Source organism: Poromitra crassiceps (genome assembly GCF_964638095.1).
Source record: "Poromitra crassiceps genome assembly, contig: HAP1_SCAFFOLD_1075, whole genome shotgun sequence".
Taxonomy (NCBI): domain Eukaryota; kingdom Metazoa; phylum Chordata; class Actinopteri; order Beryciformes; family Melamphaidae; genus Poromitra; species Poromitra crassiceps.
In genome coordinates, this window is record NW_028151335.1 from 1720 (window position 1) to 19225 (window position 17506).

At 45.7% G+C, this 17506-nt stretch overlaps 1 protein-coding gene across 1 annotated transcript in view; it reads left to right on the top strand.

Moving 5' to 3' along the window:
* Positions 1-473: 473 nt before the first annotated feature.
* LOC310771707 (trafficking protein particle complex subunit 11-like) overlaps positions 474-17506 on the top strand; it is a gene marked incomplete at both ends in the record, with an annotated part of 29359 nt that continues 12326 nt past the window's right edge. The window contains 13 exons of the mRNA XM_083664251.1: positions 474-615; positions 1740-1833; positions 3414-3493; positions 4116-4194; positions 4651-4705; positions 4849-4994; positions 9622-9683; positions 9992-10124; positions 12166-12296; positions 12767-12892; positions 12997-13190; positions 15048-15196; positions 16829-16950. Of these exons, the coding sequence (XP_083520377.1) occupies positions 474-615; positions 1740-1833; positions 3414-3493; positions 4116-4194; positions 4651-4705; positions 4849-4994; positions 9622-9683; positions 9992-10124; positions 12166-12296; positions 12767-12892; positions 12997-13190; positions 15048-15196; positions 16829-16950 (1513 nt within the window). The remainder of the gene's footprint in view (positions 616-1739; positions 1834-3413; positions 3494-4115; positions 4195-4650; positions 4706-4848; positions 4995-9621; positions 9684-9991; positions 10125-12165; positions 12297-12766; positions 12893-12996; positions 13191-15047; positions 15197-16828; positions 16951-17506) is intronic.

Genomic DNA, 17506 nt, shown 5'->3' on the forward strand with positions numbered 1-17506 from the left:
AACTGGCCCCTCGCCTTCTATCATTTCACGAAAGTGGCAAAGCAAGTTGAGTATCCCTGACCTATAGGGAGAAATTTAGTTTGTCATTGTAAACCCACAGCACAGTAATGATGACATGTTCTTCATAGATCTAGCATTTAAATTTTGCTCTTAAACTTTCTCAAAGTACACCAAATTCATGCATTTTACTTTAAAATGTAAAAAAAAATCTTGCGGGGGAGTATGCACCCCCCTAGGGGGTCTGCGGTCCCCCACCACAAATACTCAAAATCCTGTGGGAAACACTGACATGTGCTTCTTTTCACCTGACAGCGATGAGTTTCACAGAGGATCATGCTATTCCCCCCCCCCCCCCAAACAAACGACCAACCAACCAGTTGTACCAATCAGTTTCTTTCTTTCTTTCTTTCTTTCTTTCTTTCTTTCTTTCTTTCTTTCTTTCTTTCTTTCTTTCTTTCTTTCTTTCTTTCTAGGTTCCAGTCATTTGGGGAGCTGTTTGATGAAGCCATCAAACTGGGTCTGACAGCCATCCAGACGCAGAACCCCGGCTTCTACTACCAGCAGGCTGCCTGTTACAGCCAGGACAGGAAGCTGCAGGCACAGCAGCTCTGCCAGGTCACATGACACACTGATCACATGACACAATGATCACATGACACAATGATCACATGACACAATGATCACATGACACAATGATCACACATGCACGCACGCAAAATGTTACAATAAATCATGAAAATAAATGTAACGTTAAAATAAATCATAAATAAACTCTTTCACTCCATTTCTTATTTTGTAATGTTATATTCTTCAAAAGGTGGTTTATATTCATGCATTGCATCATCTTGCAGTTTTCTAAGCAGAATGTTGTAGTCGGGTAAAGCGGGTACTGAAGGCCAAAAATGTGAGAACCACTGTTCTAGTAGGAAACTTGTATTCTAGCGTCTTTCTCGTACAGTATCAGCTGAATGCAGTTGAAGGGCGGAGATAACCTTGCTTTTGACTACATGTACGCACGCGGCGCGAATGATGGCTGCCTCGCGTGTCCTATCCAGTGTTAATGGATAGGACGTGCACGACCGATGCTCCAAACGGATGCAGGGGCATAGCCACCAGCAAGCATATCTCCGGCCTAAAGCTGTTTGCTTGTTAATAGAGAGCCAAAGTGAAACGTCACTTCCTGCTTTCTCCCTGTACCAGTGCTGAAGAAAATATGAATGGCAGTGAACGGAGAATAACGTTATTTTTTTTTTATCCCGTTTGAATTATGCCACGGGGTGCCAATGCTAATTTTGTCAATTTAAAACGTAACTTTGCATGTCAAGAAAGTCGCAGTTTGTCGTCAAACTGAAACGTAGGGGTTAGTTTCGTCTCAAAACTTCATAGCTTGTGGAAGCTCGTGGCATGTCGCCGGTCTTCAGCTTTGCCGGTAGAGAAAGTGACGTCACTTAGGCGACAGTGTATGTAGTCTTTCTGATTTATAACTTATAGTCCAACAGTTTGGTGACAAACTGCAACTTTCTTGACATGCAAAGTTATGTTTTAAATTGACAAAATTAACGTTGGCACCCCATGGCCCAATTAAAACGGGATAAAAAAAGTAACCTTATTCTCCGTTCATCACCATTCATATTTTTTCAGCGCCTGGTACAGAGAGAAAAGCAGCAAGTGACATTCACTTTGCCTCTCTATAGAGTAGACAGTGTTAATACTTTCTGTTGATTGGTTGGCTGTTCCAGGCTGGAGTGACTTATCCCACCCCCGACCCGTTGGACACGCCCACTGGAGCACTGGACTTCTATGGCCAGCGACCATGGAGACAAGGACACCAGAGTAGATACACACACACACACACACACACACACACACACACACACACACACACACACACACAGGGACATCAAAACACAAACGTGTCCTCTTTGTAAAGGGCAGTTTAGAGTCCAGTGATTTATCATAGCCCGACGGGCATCGCTGAACGTGTTTGGACGCTGTCGCTCATAAAAAGTATAAACACCCAGGTGAGAGGAGAACACATCACAGAGCAGGATGTGTTGTGATATTTTCACATGGATTAATGCAACACGGACGTCGGACGGACAGACAGAGAAGCTGCCAGTCAAGTCAGTCACGTTACTGTTTTGATTGCAACATTACAAAACTGTCTATCTGCTTGCTAACATGCTGTGTGATTATCCATGCTAACGATGTTTTAGCTGTTACTTACCGTCTGTGTTGAGAATGTCCGCTTTCCAGGCATTTGCCTTTTTAACAGCATCTTTATAATCTGCCCGGTCGTCAGCCAAACAAGTTTTCCACAATTATGTGATCTTCTGCCATTGTTAATTCAACTAACTAGCTAACTAGTAGCTTCAGAAATTGCGGTAGGAGAGAGCAAAAAATTGGGGTTGTCATGACAACGGAGCCAACGATGGGGTCAAAGTTGAATCCAGATGAAGTCTTGACGATGGTCGCAACGTTCATCACAACGATGGCATATCGCCCGTCGCTGGAAGTATAAACACTTGTCGTTATCACCGATGATGGAATGTGATCATGGTCGGTCGCAACGAACATAAATCGCTGGACTCTAAACTGTTTACGGTGATAAATCATCACATGATTTGAGACTCAGGGAGTGCCAGAGTGTCAGACCTCCTACTTCCACTTCCTGCCAATGGGCCAATAGAAAGTGGCGGTAGAGGAAGCTGCATGCAGCATCTATCATCTACTAGCTGAACACCCGTCCCTGTGTGATGAGCCAGTTAGTCAGGCCTCGCTCACTCTCCTCTCCTCTCTCTCTCCAGAGGGCTTTCACAGTCCACTTCAGAGGCTGATTACACTTCCTGAAAGATTCAGGCCAATCACACGTCAAATGGCACAGCTGTGGCCAAACACAATTCTGCTCACTCACTCACACAGACACTTCACATTCTTAATGCTTTTATGCTTTTATGGTCTGGTCTATGCCTACATTCACACACACACACACACACACACACAAACACACACACCGATGGCGGCAAGCTAACACGCAGGGTGCTGGCACAACCACAGGGAACAATTTGCAGTTCAGTATCTTGCCCAAGGGCACTTCGACACGCAGGCTGGGAGAGCCCGGGATTGAACCCCCGACCTTCTGATTAGTGGCCGACCCACCCCCCCCCCCCCCCCCCACCTCCTGAGCCACAGCCGCCCCCAAGATTAGGTCAACTTGACATTTAGAATAATACAATTGCCCCACCTCTGTCCATAATGTGGTACTACTAGTGTCTCTAATACATAGCTATAGGGCTAATGCATTGACATGTTGTTTTAATATATAGCTATAGGGCTAATGCATTGACGTGTTGTTTTAATATATAGCTAGGGCTAATGCCTCTAATGCATTGACGTATTGTTTTAATGTCCAGGTATCGACCCTCCAGACGGTGAGAAGGAGAAGACAGGAATACTGGCCCTCCAGATTAAAGAGAGAGACGTACCACATTCTGTTAGTACCCACACAATACACACATTACATACAAGAATACACACACTGAACATACTAAACGCATAGACAGTACACTACACTATAACATACTAAACACATAGACAGTACACTACACTATAACATACTAAACACATAGACAGTACACTACACTATAACATACTAAACACATAGACAGTACACTACACTATAACATACTAAACACATAGGCAGTACATACTAAACACACAGACAGTACATAGTAAACACTAGGGGGAGGGGTTGCTAAGTAGTTTGGTGTATACCTTGGTCTTTGGGGACACAGCACACCCCACTTAAACCCAACAGCAAAAAAATCTAAAAATGTATGATATTGGATTTTTTTGTTTTTGCCCGATATTTTCCAACTCTTTTGACCAATGGTGACATACAGATACAGTATATGCACACATCTTCCCCATCTATTAGAGCTCAACAGTCACGTGACATTTCAAGCCCCGGAGGAGAGTTCCTCATTCATTTTCTCCATAGACATTTTGAAAAATCCTTACATAACGAGTTTTAAGGCTGGAACCAACCAAGCCAACCTGTGACCTACTGAATCAATGAAATGTGTTAAGGTGTTTGATGGTCTCTCTCCATGCAGGAGGTGATCATAGCCCTCCTCAGTAACGCTGTGGCCCAGTTTAAGAAGTACAAGTGTCCTCGTATGAAGAGCCACCTCAGTGAGTACCACAGCTTTTCTCATCATTTCATTTCCCAACCAGCTTTCCTGACCTATGGCTTGGAATGAGCCGTGTCCATACACCACAAATGTATTTATTTATTTTTTTGCATTTTTTTTCCCACCAGGCTTGTAGAATGGTAGGGGAAACACTGCATTGATGAGCAGCGCTCCTCTCTAAAAGTTGAGATGTTTACTGCTTAAGGGCGCCCAGAGCGCTTAACACCAGCCGCAGTGCTGGGGAGCACTCCTAGAGCAAGAGCATCTTTACCATGGAGAACGAATTGCAGAAAGGCGCTGGCAGCTAAAAAAAAGCGTTCTGTGGACACGACTCCTTACTGCTGTTGCATTCGAGAAAGCATTTTTTAAATGTATTGGTCTTACCTCACATTGTCAGTCTTTTCTTATAGAGAAGTATTTCTCTCTCTCTCTCTCTCTCTCTCTCTCTCTCGTCCAGTGGTGCAGATGGGAGAGGAGTACTACCATGCTAAAGACTACACCAAAGCCCTGAAGTAAGTCACCAAATCTGCTTTCAAAAAATATACTGCTCTACACCATGTTTTTCTATACCTAGGTGAAAAAATATACCTTGTTGTTTGGTGTGTGTGTGTGTGTGTGTGTGTGTGTGTGTGTGTGTGTGTGTGTGTGTGTGTAGGCTGTTGGACTATGTGATGTGTGACTATCGCACAGAGCGCTGGTGGGGTCTGCTGACGGCCATCTTGAGCACAGCCCTGCGCTGTGCTTATCTGATGGCCAACGTCAAAGACTACATCACGTACTGCATGGAGCTGCTGGGCAGAGGTAAGCACTGGGTTACACCATATCAAACATATGGACAGAGTCAGCGTGACGTCACTCATTGGTTTTTGGACTCTAGTTTTGAAGCCTAGTGTGGCCGTTGCCATCTTGCTTCTTGCGCAACTCGTGCCAGACCAGGGCTTTCCCAGAGCTGCAGCTCCGCCTGCTATCGGTCTGTGATCGGTGAGCTGCATGATCACTGGACAGGTGACCTGTCAATCAGCCCCAAAACATAGTCTCTTCTATCTATCTTGAAAGGTGAAATTAGCGATATAGAGCAAAACTGTTTTTTTGAACCAGGCTGTAAACATGCTTAATCCTGTCCTAGCTTTCGATTCCCACCTGGGACGCTGTGAGACGCTGTGAAGGAGTGCGTGCCCGTCCGCATGTCCTCCAGTGCCCACCGCCCGGGTGGGGTCGTCAAAAAGGGCCTTTCTGTGTGGAGTTTGCATGTTCTCATGCAATATCCTGGTCGCTGAAGTGGTGCCTCCTCTGGTCGTTAGGGGCGCCTGTTCGGAGGAAGGGGAACTGGTTGGAATAGCGTGATCCTCCCACGTGCTATGTCCTACCGGCGAAGCTTCCCCTGTCAGGTGAAAAGAAGCAGCTGGCTAACTGCCCATGTCTCGGAGGAAGCATGGAGCCAGTTTTCGGCTCTCCCCAGATTGGCAGAGGGTGGAGCAGCAACCAGGATAAATAAATTAAAATTAGCACTAATGGGGGATAAAAATGGGATAAAAAAATCCTGTCCTATGTAGCTAGCTAACTATTAGTTAATAGTTACACCAGGGAGCTGGAGTAACCTACCAGTCCTGGCTGACTCCCCCTACACGCCACGGGCGAAGTCGAAGCCACGGTGAGGCATTATCATGAAACCCACAGCCCTGTATAATAAATGTGCAATGACGTATCTACACCAGTGTGAGGCAGCAATGCACTAAACCGTGCCTAGTCTGGCGGAAACTAAAATGAAGAAGATGGACTATGGACTCTGCTGCTTTAAAAAAATGAAGCAGCATGCTGTTTTGGCAGAATTCTGGGGGTTTAGTCCCCTTTAAGAGATAACAGCTGGTGCAACAGGTTGCAAGATTTCTTTCTCAGCACAATCCATGTTGTTCCTCTTTCTATCAGATATGACGATCAAACTAGTCGCTTTTCGGCGAAATTCAACATTTTGAATTGGTTTGACTAATAGAGACGCTGCGTAATGTGTCATCATTCAGAAACCACGCCCAAGACGGGGGAAAACACAAACTCCTGTCCAATCCTGGCGTCCTCCTATGTCACGTGCATGGTTGCGTGTTCCACCAAAAGATCGTATATACGGAAGATGAACACTCCAACTTACTTCCTTGACAGCTAGATCCATATTCTTCTTCTCGCCAATTCTCAATGGCTTCCTTGTTTTGCTCAGGAGTACAAAAAAACTTTAACTGGTGATTTTTTACATTTGTTTTCTGCGCAGCCCACCACACAACAGCTTTTAGCTATGTTTAATTCAAGGAAAATGATGCTGGTGTGTGGAAATGAACGGAGCTCTTCCCCCGTGATGGGCGTGGCCTATTACATGCAGTGTCTCTATCAGAGAGGCCATTTACACCTGGCATTAACATGCGTTTTCTGCCATCAGATTGCAATCCGATTGTATTTTATCACTTGAAAGTACAGGTTTAAACACCCCCAAAACGCATTGAAGAAGGATTGCAATCTGATCGGCCAAACCACCTCCGGAGGTGGTCAGGGACGCATTATGACAACATTTAACACAAGTGTAAATGCAATGCGTCCTCTCAAAACGCATTCAGCAACTACCATACGGAAATACATAATCTTCGGAAGTCGGTGACGGCACTCACACCTGAACGCAATTCCCCGGCAGCACCGCACCGGTGTGTGCCCTCATCTCGCCGCTGTGCCAGATGAACACACACACAGGCAGCCTGTCACCATGGACCGGCTAAAAATTCTCTATCTCCCCCCCGCTCCGCTTTTGCACAACAATCGTAGCGTTGCTTCAAAGTTTTGCTGCGGAGGTTTTGCCACGGCTGTAACCACCTGTGTTGCGTTCAGGTAACATCCTAAATTACAATGTTATACAATTGAGAGCATAATTTCTCTTTTATATCAACACTTCTCCTTTGGAAAAGGAGTGGAAAATGAAAGGAAAATGAGGGAGAAAGGGTTCGAACCCTTTCCCCCTCATTTTCCTTTCATATAAAAGAGAAATTATGCTCTCAATTGTATAACATTGTAATTTAGGATGTTACCTGAACGCAACACAGGTGGTTACAGCTAATGACATGCACGGAAAACGTATGTATGTGTGTGTGTGTCTCGGACCCAGTGTCATTGTTAATAAACAGATAAAGAAATAGATGCAGTGCTGCGTGATCGGCCATCGTTTTGTCCAGGTGAAGGGGACGTTCACTGTGCATTTGAGCTTAACAATAACCTCTATTTCCCTGTGCATGTATGAAACATGCATGCACACGTTCAGGGGGCGCGCGCGTGATGACGTTCGAGCTGGAGAGCAATCGGATTGCAATCTGTTCACCCAAAACGCATGTTAGTGCCAGGTGTAAATGGAATCAGGCTGAAGTGATAAAATACAATCTGATTGCAATCTGATGGCAGAAAACGCATGTTAATGCCATGTGTAAATGGCCTCAGATAGTCATAATAGCTCCAGATAGTTAGCTATAAACCAATACAAGGTGAATGGAGTTTTGCTGAAATGTACTGTGTGTGCACTGTGGAGGACATTTCAGTGAGCCTCAGTCAGCTTGCACAGACAGGAGCGTGACCCCGTTGACCTTCTATTTGTTTGTGGCTAACTCTCTGGAGCTGGTTTGAGGAGCAGCATGGATTGTGCTGAGAAAGTAATCTACCGATCAATATCATCATTGGTAAGTAGCAAATAGGGCTAGGGTTCCAAAAATCTGAACTATCCCTTTTATCTAAATGAGGGGTTCTCAAAGTTTTCATGACTCTGTCGTTTGGGTTAGGTGATTTCTCTCCACTCCCCCAGGTACGGGGCCGAGGGGCTATCCTTTTACCACCCCGGCCTGGGGGGGGGTTCACCCGGGCTATATTTCTGGGCACACCTCTAGCAGCCATGTCACCGTATCGTCATCCACAGACAGCAGGCCATGCATCCTGTTGGGAGCCCGATACATCGGGCATTCCAGAATGACATGGTCTGCTGTCTGTTCCTCTGCACCGCACTCACATGACTGAGGGCCAATTGGGAAGCCAGCATCTTATTGAGAGGTGCGTCCGGGTGGTGCAGCAGTAGATTCCCTGCCTACCAATACGAGGGTCGCAGGTTCGAGCCCCCGTGTTACCTCCGGCTTGGTCGGGCGTCCATACAGGCACAATTGGCTGTGTTTGCGGGTGGGAAGCCAGATTAAGGGTATGTGTCCTGGTCGCTGCACTAGCGCCTCCTCTGGTCGGTGGGGACGCCTGTTCAGGGAGAGGGGAACTGGGGGGAATAGCGTGATCCTCCCTCGAGCTATGTCCTGCCTGTGAAACTCCTCACTGTCAGGTGAAAAGAAGAGGCTGGTGATGTAGCAGAGGAAGCATGGTGCTAGTCTACAGCTCTCTCCAGATCGGCAGAGGGGGGTGGAGCAACGACCGGGACAGCAGGGGGAATTGACCAAGTATAATTGGGGAGATTTTTTTTTATTATCATTGAGAGTCACCCAAGAAAAAAACTCAACACAAAATAATTCAGAAAATAAATATTTTCTCTTTTGCCTATTCTAGACTAAAACATGCCATGTTTAGGCGACCAACTAAGGTTTTACAATACAAGAAAAAACCTGCATATTTGTGTGAACATTAGAGATGCGAGGATGAGCTTTTATGCCACCCTAATGAAGCATCCGCCCGCCATAAATCCACGCAAATTATTTTGTACTATTTTTAGATCTGCACCCGACATTTCACAACGCTATAAAGGAGCGATTTGGGCAGATTAACTTAACTGTTTGTGCTGCCGTCGGTGCGATCACTGCAGTTAACTCCAAATAAGCTTCCATGCTGTATTATAATCCAGTCCATCACTTGCCCATGTAGCATACTAGGCTAACTGATGCTATAGCTTTAAGTTTAGATCAAGACTGGATTGACCTGTAATGGGAAAATAATACGAGCGCGTCTTCTCTTCCAACGTGTCTTCAGTGGAGACTCCTTGTTCTGGTGACATCATTGACCATATAAGGAGTTAAAAAATAAGGCGTCCCATCGCGTGGCTATTTGTTTAGTACTGCTTTGAGTCCTTGGGGGTCCTTGCCATCTAACAATAGGTGACTAACATGTGCCTGACGAAAAATGCAGCTTAAAATACGTTAATAGACTAGGTAACGTAATTAATATTAATGTTCCTCATTAATGATATATCATTTCACCCGCCCGCATCCCATCCGCTATTAATCAGAATGTTTATTTTTATGATCCATGGATATCCACGGTCAGCGCGGTTATAACTGCAGCATGCGCATCTCTAGTGAACACACACACACACACACACACACACACACACACACACACACACACACACACACACAGGAGATGCTGTAATGTAATGTAGGAGTGTTAAAGGTTGTGACGTAGTCTTCTTGTCGTCCACTAGCTTCTACCTTGCAGGAGGAGCAAAAGTCAAGGATTGAGAAGAACCTCATCAAAGTCCTCATGGTAAGTAGATGACTCCACCCGGCCCAGCACGCTACATACACCAAATTACACATCTGTAACGACGAGAACGCTTTTTCATTTATTTTCATTAAGATTGGACATGTTTTTTAAGTGAGAATTTACACTACCTGTTTGCTATTGACAGTTAAATTCTCATGCACTATAGGGCTGTCACTTTTTACGCAAATCATTCAAATACATTCAAAGATAATTGCAGAAAACATTATTTTATGTCGGGTTTTTAAAGTGTTTAGATGTGATTAACTTCTGTAGCAACATTTTAAACGCCTTTTTCTACATTCCCTCAGAATGAAGCTCCAGACGCCGAGCCCGAGTGCGACCCTGGCTCCTGCAGTGCAGCTGGCTCGCTGTGGAGCGACCGCATGGCTCTAGCTGGATCCAACGAGTTCACCATAGAAGTCCAGGACTACGTACCATTCAGTGAGTTATCACACGCGCACGCTCACACACACACACACACACACACACACACACACACACACACACACACACACACACACACACACACACACACACACACAGACACACACACACACACACACACATTTGGAATATGTATTTATGTCCACATAAATACAAGTATGCAAAGGACATAAACAGTAATAGTGCAGTCAAATCCTGTGAGTCAGTCAGTTACATGAGTGCCCAGACGGCAAACACAATAATGCATACACATAAGAAACACACAGGCTGATAACATGGCAGGTTGATATATACAGTTATACTGTAATGCAAGATAACGGTCAGTATCCACTTCATGGGTACAAAAAGCAGCGCCTCCTCCATATTGAGCGGCTGCCGATAATAGTAGATATTGAACAATATCTCGCTAACTGCTTGGGCCTTCTATTTGGGAGACCAGCCATCTGAAGGCCTCTCACAACCAGCTTATGGACATGACCTGACACACACACACACACACGAGGGATGAAACGATAACCGGTTTTAATGATAAAAAAAAATGATTTAAGTTAACTCATTCATGGCCAGTTTAGGACTGCCAATATTTAGCACAGGCCAAAGATTTTCATAATTGTTGGTCATCTTTCAAGACCCACAGTAAATTATCTATTAGCACCAAAGTGATTTGCAATACCTCAAAATGAAGATGTATGTCTCTGGGTTCACCAGGAAAAAAAAGTGAGCTTTTAGCATGTTCTGTACTCTACTTATAGCCATTTATATACACCCTGTTTTCACCAAAAAGGTCTCTCGGAGAAGATAAATTGCAGAAAATGGCATTTTTCTAAATCACACAATCTCAGGCAGAACTCGCTCTCAATTCTTTTATTTTGAACTGTATTGACATCAGACATGTAAATATTATTCGTTATGACACAAATGAAAAAAAATAAATAATATATATATATATATATATACATGATGTGCCTTTTTTACATTCAACAATACAGTTTACTCAGTGTGAGTGTGATCATAGAATAGAATGCAGAGATCAGTGTAGTCTCTCTCACACACACACACACACACACACGCACACACACACACACACACACACACACACACACACACACACTCTCCTTCCCGCGAGATCATCCGGGTCCTGTCGCATTGGAATCCAGTCTTCCTCGCTCTCGACAGGAAAGTGGCCGTGCTGCTCTGCTGCTTGGCTCTGTGTGAAAGCCATTTCTGTGGCGAGGCTGCTGTTCTCCTCCTCACACAGTTGTGACTCCGTCTCGTCTCTTTCGGGCTGGCACATAGGAACGGGGTCCAGGGACCAGGATCGATCATGTTGGTCACGGGTTTGACTACCGCGGTTTCGATGTCCGCTGCCCTGCAGCAAGCCGATCAGCTCTGCAGTGCGCCGAGGGGCATTTCAATGGCGTTTCTCCTCTGCAACAAGGAAGCGTGTTTCTCTGTTCTCTGTTTTTGCTCCTGCTAATTTCAAACAACAGCTGCGGTATGTGTTTGATAACGTGCTGTCGGCTTGACTTTGAGGTTAGGGACCTGAAAACATGTCACAGGCTGGGGAAGTGTTTGAACTACACGCTGTACTAATAAAAACAAAAACACGTCAAACACGTCATTGGCGGGGAGGGCTATTTCTGATAACACGTCAAAGACGTCTTTGGCGGTGAATGAGTTAAAGACCAGAAATGTGTTTTTCTTCTTGTTCCTTCATTTAGATGTTTGATCTTCACTGTGCAGAATGATTCAGTCTGTGCAGAGTTTCACACTAGAAGCTGTTTCCACACGCGTGACTCGTCTGCTGAAAGTGGACATTTTCTCTGAACTCATTGAAAATTAAAATTTCAGAATCAGAATAACGTTATTGATCCTCGGGGGGAAATTGAGTAAATTGAGTTAGGGGGCGAGCCTGCAAGCATTTAATGAGTGACATTTATTAAAGAAGACATTGAACATCGCAATTTGATGTTATCGAACTGTTGAGACTATATGACGATTTTCCTTGAAGTAAACTCTCCCCTCCCTCTGACTCCAGTCCAGTGTAAAGCCAGGTTCCACTCTCCCAGTTTCCACGTGGACCAGCCCATCCAGCTCCAGGTTTTCCTCCGAGCCGACTGCCCGCATCCTGTCAGGTTCAACAAGCTGGCCGTCAGCCTCAGTAACCAGGTGCACGCGCACACACACACACACACACACACACACACACACACACACACACACACACACACACACACACACACACACACACACACACACACACACACACACATATACACACACACACACACACACACACACACACATATACACACACATACGCACGCACGCACGCACACACACACACACACACACACAGTCTAATAGCCAAACAAATACAGGAGCACTTACAGTCCCTGCTTATTAATAAAAAAAAATAAAAAAAAATCCAAACATGTGCAAAGTGCAAACTCATCAGAAATGGAGCGTAAAAAACCTGTAGTGTCTGTTTGGTTGAACATTTCTTCATGCTTAGCAATTCTGCTGTGTCAGCAACACCTGGCTCCGTTTGAAAATGTGTGTTTCTCCTAAATGTCTGGCCGTGTGTGTGTGTGTGTGTGTGTGTGTGTGTGTGTGTGTGTGTGTGTGTGTGTGTGTAGGAGTACAACCAGTGGTGTGTGGTGGAGTCGTCGGGCCAGGAGAGCATGTGCCTGTCGCCGGGGGCAACCAGATGCTACAACTTCAGCTTTGTGGCCAAGACCGAAGACGTGGGCAAGAAGATCGAGGTAGAGCAGGCCCACATACAGACCAATATACAGTCAGGAGGCAAAACAAACATTCTTAAGCTTGGCATTCATTGTGCTCTGTACTTGTGCGTGTGCGTGTGTAGATGACAGGTGTGGAGGTGATGCTGGGCAGTGACAGCAGGGGGCGCTGTGTGTTTGTGACCTGGAGAGGAGCAGGAGGAGACGCAGCCTCAGGCCACGAGGCACTGCAGGCCAGCCGCTCTGCCCGACCCAGAGCCCACACAGCCAGGGGGCGGGCCCAAGACTGGGACTGCATCAACATACAGCACAGCACCATGTAAACACACTCACACACACACACACACACACACACACACAGAGCCCACACACACACACACACACACAGAGCCCACACAGCCAGGGGGCGGGGCCAAGACTGGGACTGTGCGCGCCGTACGGTATCGGTCTCGGGAGTGAATAATCAGACTTGACTCAGTCTCGGATGAATTAAATGTATGGTACAATCAGAAGATGCGCCCGTCGGCGAGTGGGATAAGCCTGCTGCAGGTCAGCACCTCTCAGCACATAATAGCCTGACATATAAGTCAGTGGTCCACATATATCAATAAATACATAAATCAACTTGCAGGAACGTCACAGCAGCAACACGTGATGTGTGACCTGATAAAGCCTTTCACTTGTCTGACAAACATGTTGACTTGGACGTGCCTTACGTTCATTACTTTCCATGTTTCACTCACAACTGCTTTGAAGTGTTAGTGAACTGAGGTTAGCAGATAACACATTAACGTAACCCAGCCATTAGCCATGTGCCCGGCTCAGGCTACAGTTAGCAGACAGTTAGCGTGGTGCGTCCATTCATGTATTTTTCCGAAACCCATAGTAGTCAAATGTCCCATTGGACCGAGAAATACAAAGCCATTGTTGGCGAAGGTCCATTGGTCCAAACTCCATACAAAGCTGCCCTGGCTGCAGTCCAGCAGCAAAAGCCTGTGCCGATGACAGCCAGTAGCCATGTGCTTTGTGTTTACTTTCTGTTAACGTTCGTCTCGTCAATGAAAAATACACATACAATACGTCATAGTTTTTATGATCAGGATCTATTTTTAGCTCATCATTGTCTCGTCTTTGTCACGGAAAAAAAGGGCAAACGTTTTTATGCCTCCACCTGGCGATAGCCGTGGCTGAAGGCATTATATTTTCGGGTTGTCCGTCACAGGACGCCTCGATGGAATTGCTTCAAATTTGGCTCAAACATCCACTTGGACTCAAGGATGAACTGATTTGATTTTGGTGGTCAAATTTCAAGGTGACCTCAGGAACGTCATTTTCATGCTGGGTAATGCGATATCTCAGGAACGGTAAGAAACGGAACGTTGTTTTGTTTATTAAATGACCGTCTGCGAGATATAGTGTAATGAATTATACTTGACCACTTGTCTGTCCGTCGTCGGCGCAAAGTTATGGCCCGCGTTTCTCCGTTTTTTGTATGATGGCAACTTTAGAGAAATACTTTTGACCTGCTGGATTATATTGATTGGTCGCTCATCAGAAGCATGGATTTAAGACTCCTTTTCCACAGTTTTGAAGAACACCATAACTTTAACCAGGTGAGTGGTGATTGCTGCACGCCTTCCATCTGACACTGTAGCACTGTCCCGTTTATACTTTCATCTTCACCTCAAAACTCACAGTGCTCTGTGCCATCTCCCCCCCCCCCCCCCCCTCCCCCGCCAGTGAAATTCTACGTTACATTTATTTTCCCGTTGTTATTTTTTGTTCTCGCTTAAACCGAATGTTTTATGGTCACTCACGATTCAGTAGGTCACGGGTTGGCTTGGTTTGAGCCTTAAAACTCGTTATATAAGGATTTATCTAAATGTCTACGGAGAAAATGAATGCAGAACTTTACTTGCGCGACAATTTACGTCACGTGCCTTTTGAGCTATTACCATTATAAGTCCTTATTACATGAATGGGTAAAAAAAAAAATATGTGTCCCACCTCTTAACTACTGGCCCATTTCAAGGGAGATTTTCCAACATCTTACACTTACAATGTGTTTTTCCCCTTCACATTACCCTGCAGGTATTACATTATCAGTTGCTACGTGCACTGCTCTGTTTGCCACAGAAATGTGGTGAGCTGGTTGTCTTTGTTCCTGTCTTGTTAGGATCATCTCCAGAGTCCCAAAGATCTGTGTGGAGCTGAGCCACCAGCCTCCTGCGCTCACCAACGAGATGTACTGCATCACCCTCACCGTCCAATCACAGGAGGAGGGCGTGGCCAGAGATGTTAAACTGACGGCCGGCCTCAAACCAGGTACGGTATACAGAACGAGCTGCAGTACAGCAGAAAGGACACAATTAATCCAATCCATGTTGGATTTGGCCAAGTGCAATATCCAATGGCAGGAGCAGCTGGAATTTAATGAAGGTAAAAGTGTGGTGCTTCAGAGATGCCCCGGCCTACAAATCATATTGTCCAGTCGTAAGGTAACATGCTTGTTTGTTACAGACTCCAGCAAAAATCACATCATTTATATATGTGGGACTATATTTAGTGGAAATATTGCATCCCCACTAAAATCGGGAGAACATCTTCTGTACCGTCATGGTAAGGAGAACCTGTTTTTGTCTTGCCAAACTCCATGGTAACATCGTGTGTATGTTTTGTGTTGATTGGTCTTCATGGTAGCATTAGGTGCTTTCAGACTAAAGGCCGTTTCACACAGATGCGGTGCGGAGGCGGAATGCGGTACGAAATTCCGTGCGAATCTTCCGCATTGCAACCTATACACACAGGTCCGGTGCGAATTATTCGCAGTCCCACGTTCATTTTCCGCAGCGGAAAAACAGTGTTCAATGTAACCAGTAGTTAGTGTCCCTCCTGGGCTCCCGTCTAGTAGGACAGCACCACCTACCCGCAAGCGCAAGCTAGCTACTAGTCGGCTAACGTCAGACAGACAGACAGACAGACACAGCAGCGAGACAAGCCATGAAAAGAAACTGGAGGCAGGGAAATTTCCATCAGTTGAAAAAACAATGAGAAGAGAAAATGGAAGCAGTAGCAGCGGACCCCAAATTTGATGCTAAACTGATAGTTAGCACTTGGATACAAGTGGCTAACATTAGCTCCATCCATTTACAACAGTGGTTTACAACGTTAGCAAGTAGCAATTTGTTACACAACAGCTACATTACCATCTTCAGTGGATCCCAGCTGCTGGGCGAATTGAAGATCTATTGTCGTTGATTTCGGTGTTGATCGTCATGGTGGTTGTCATATAAAATAAAATTGGATGTTGAGAAACCAAATTGATTAGCCGGGGGGTTTGGCAAGAGTAGTGGAGGTATGACATCAGCTGTAAACAAAGGATTTCATTGGTCAAACGTATTTTCCGCAGGTGTTTCCGTGCAGACGTCAATGTCCATTCGGAAAAATAAAATGCCGCATGAATGTTCGGCCGCGGTGTGCAAGCTTCAATTACAACTAATTAAAACATCTTTTTGCGAATGTCCGTGTCAATTATTCACACGGAGATCCGCACCGGTGTGAAACGGCCTTAAACAGTTCTGCGGACTCCCTGAGAGGAACTGCCCAGTGGGGAGGTTTCCAGAGAACTACATACCTCCAAGGGCTTTTTTCTGTTTGCAGTCGCCCCGCCAATAGGAACCATAGGAATGCTGAAGTGAGGCCGGTGGTTAGCATGCTAAACGCTGCTATTGTAGTAGCTTGACAGCAAAGCATAAAACACTAATGAGGGTTTCCAAATTCCAATCGTGGAAGTTGGAAACCCTCATTAGTGTTTTGCTTGCACCTGTGTTTACCCTGCCTTTTCGACACAAAATGTCCCCCGTGAGAAGGGTCTATTGTATCCTAGCACTATGAAAAGGTTCCTGCGGTCCCAAAGCACCGATTGTGTGTATGCGTTGTTTTGATTGGTGTCTCCAGGCCAGGATGCCAACCTGAGCCAGAGCACCCAGGTGACGCTCAGCGGCTCCACAGTGTGTGACGACACAGACCCTGCCCTGCTGCCTGACATCCCTGTGGGAGACCTCCACCCAGGCCAGAAGGTACACACACACACACGCACACGCACACGCACACACACACACACACACACACACACACACACACACACACACACACACACATAGGGCTGTGTATAACGCACAGAGCAACGGCCTGGAACAGAGGAAATAGGGCCATGTGTAATGCATGGATTAACGTCCTGTAAATAGCTGACTTCCTGCCACGCAGTGCATCATATCCTTATTATCTGATCCTGCTGTATTCACCTCTCTCAGCCTGCTGCGCTTTGCTGTGTCACCTTTAACTACGCTATGCATTTGAACCTATCGCCCACAGTGAGCAAGGTTTTCCCACGAGGACCAGGAAGTAACCCTGAAAACTGTAATTCCTCGCATGGCCACTTGAGGCAGGGCTCAGAAGTCCCGTCGTTCCTGACCGTTCACCCCCATGTTAAAATGCCTGGCCCTTAACTCATTGAGTGCCAATGACGACTAAAGTCGTCAATTCAAATAGTAACGTAGAGTGCCAATGACGACTAAAGTCGTCAATTGCGTTTTTTGACGGTGGGACGTGGATCAAAGCCTGATGCATCTCCTG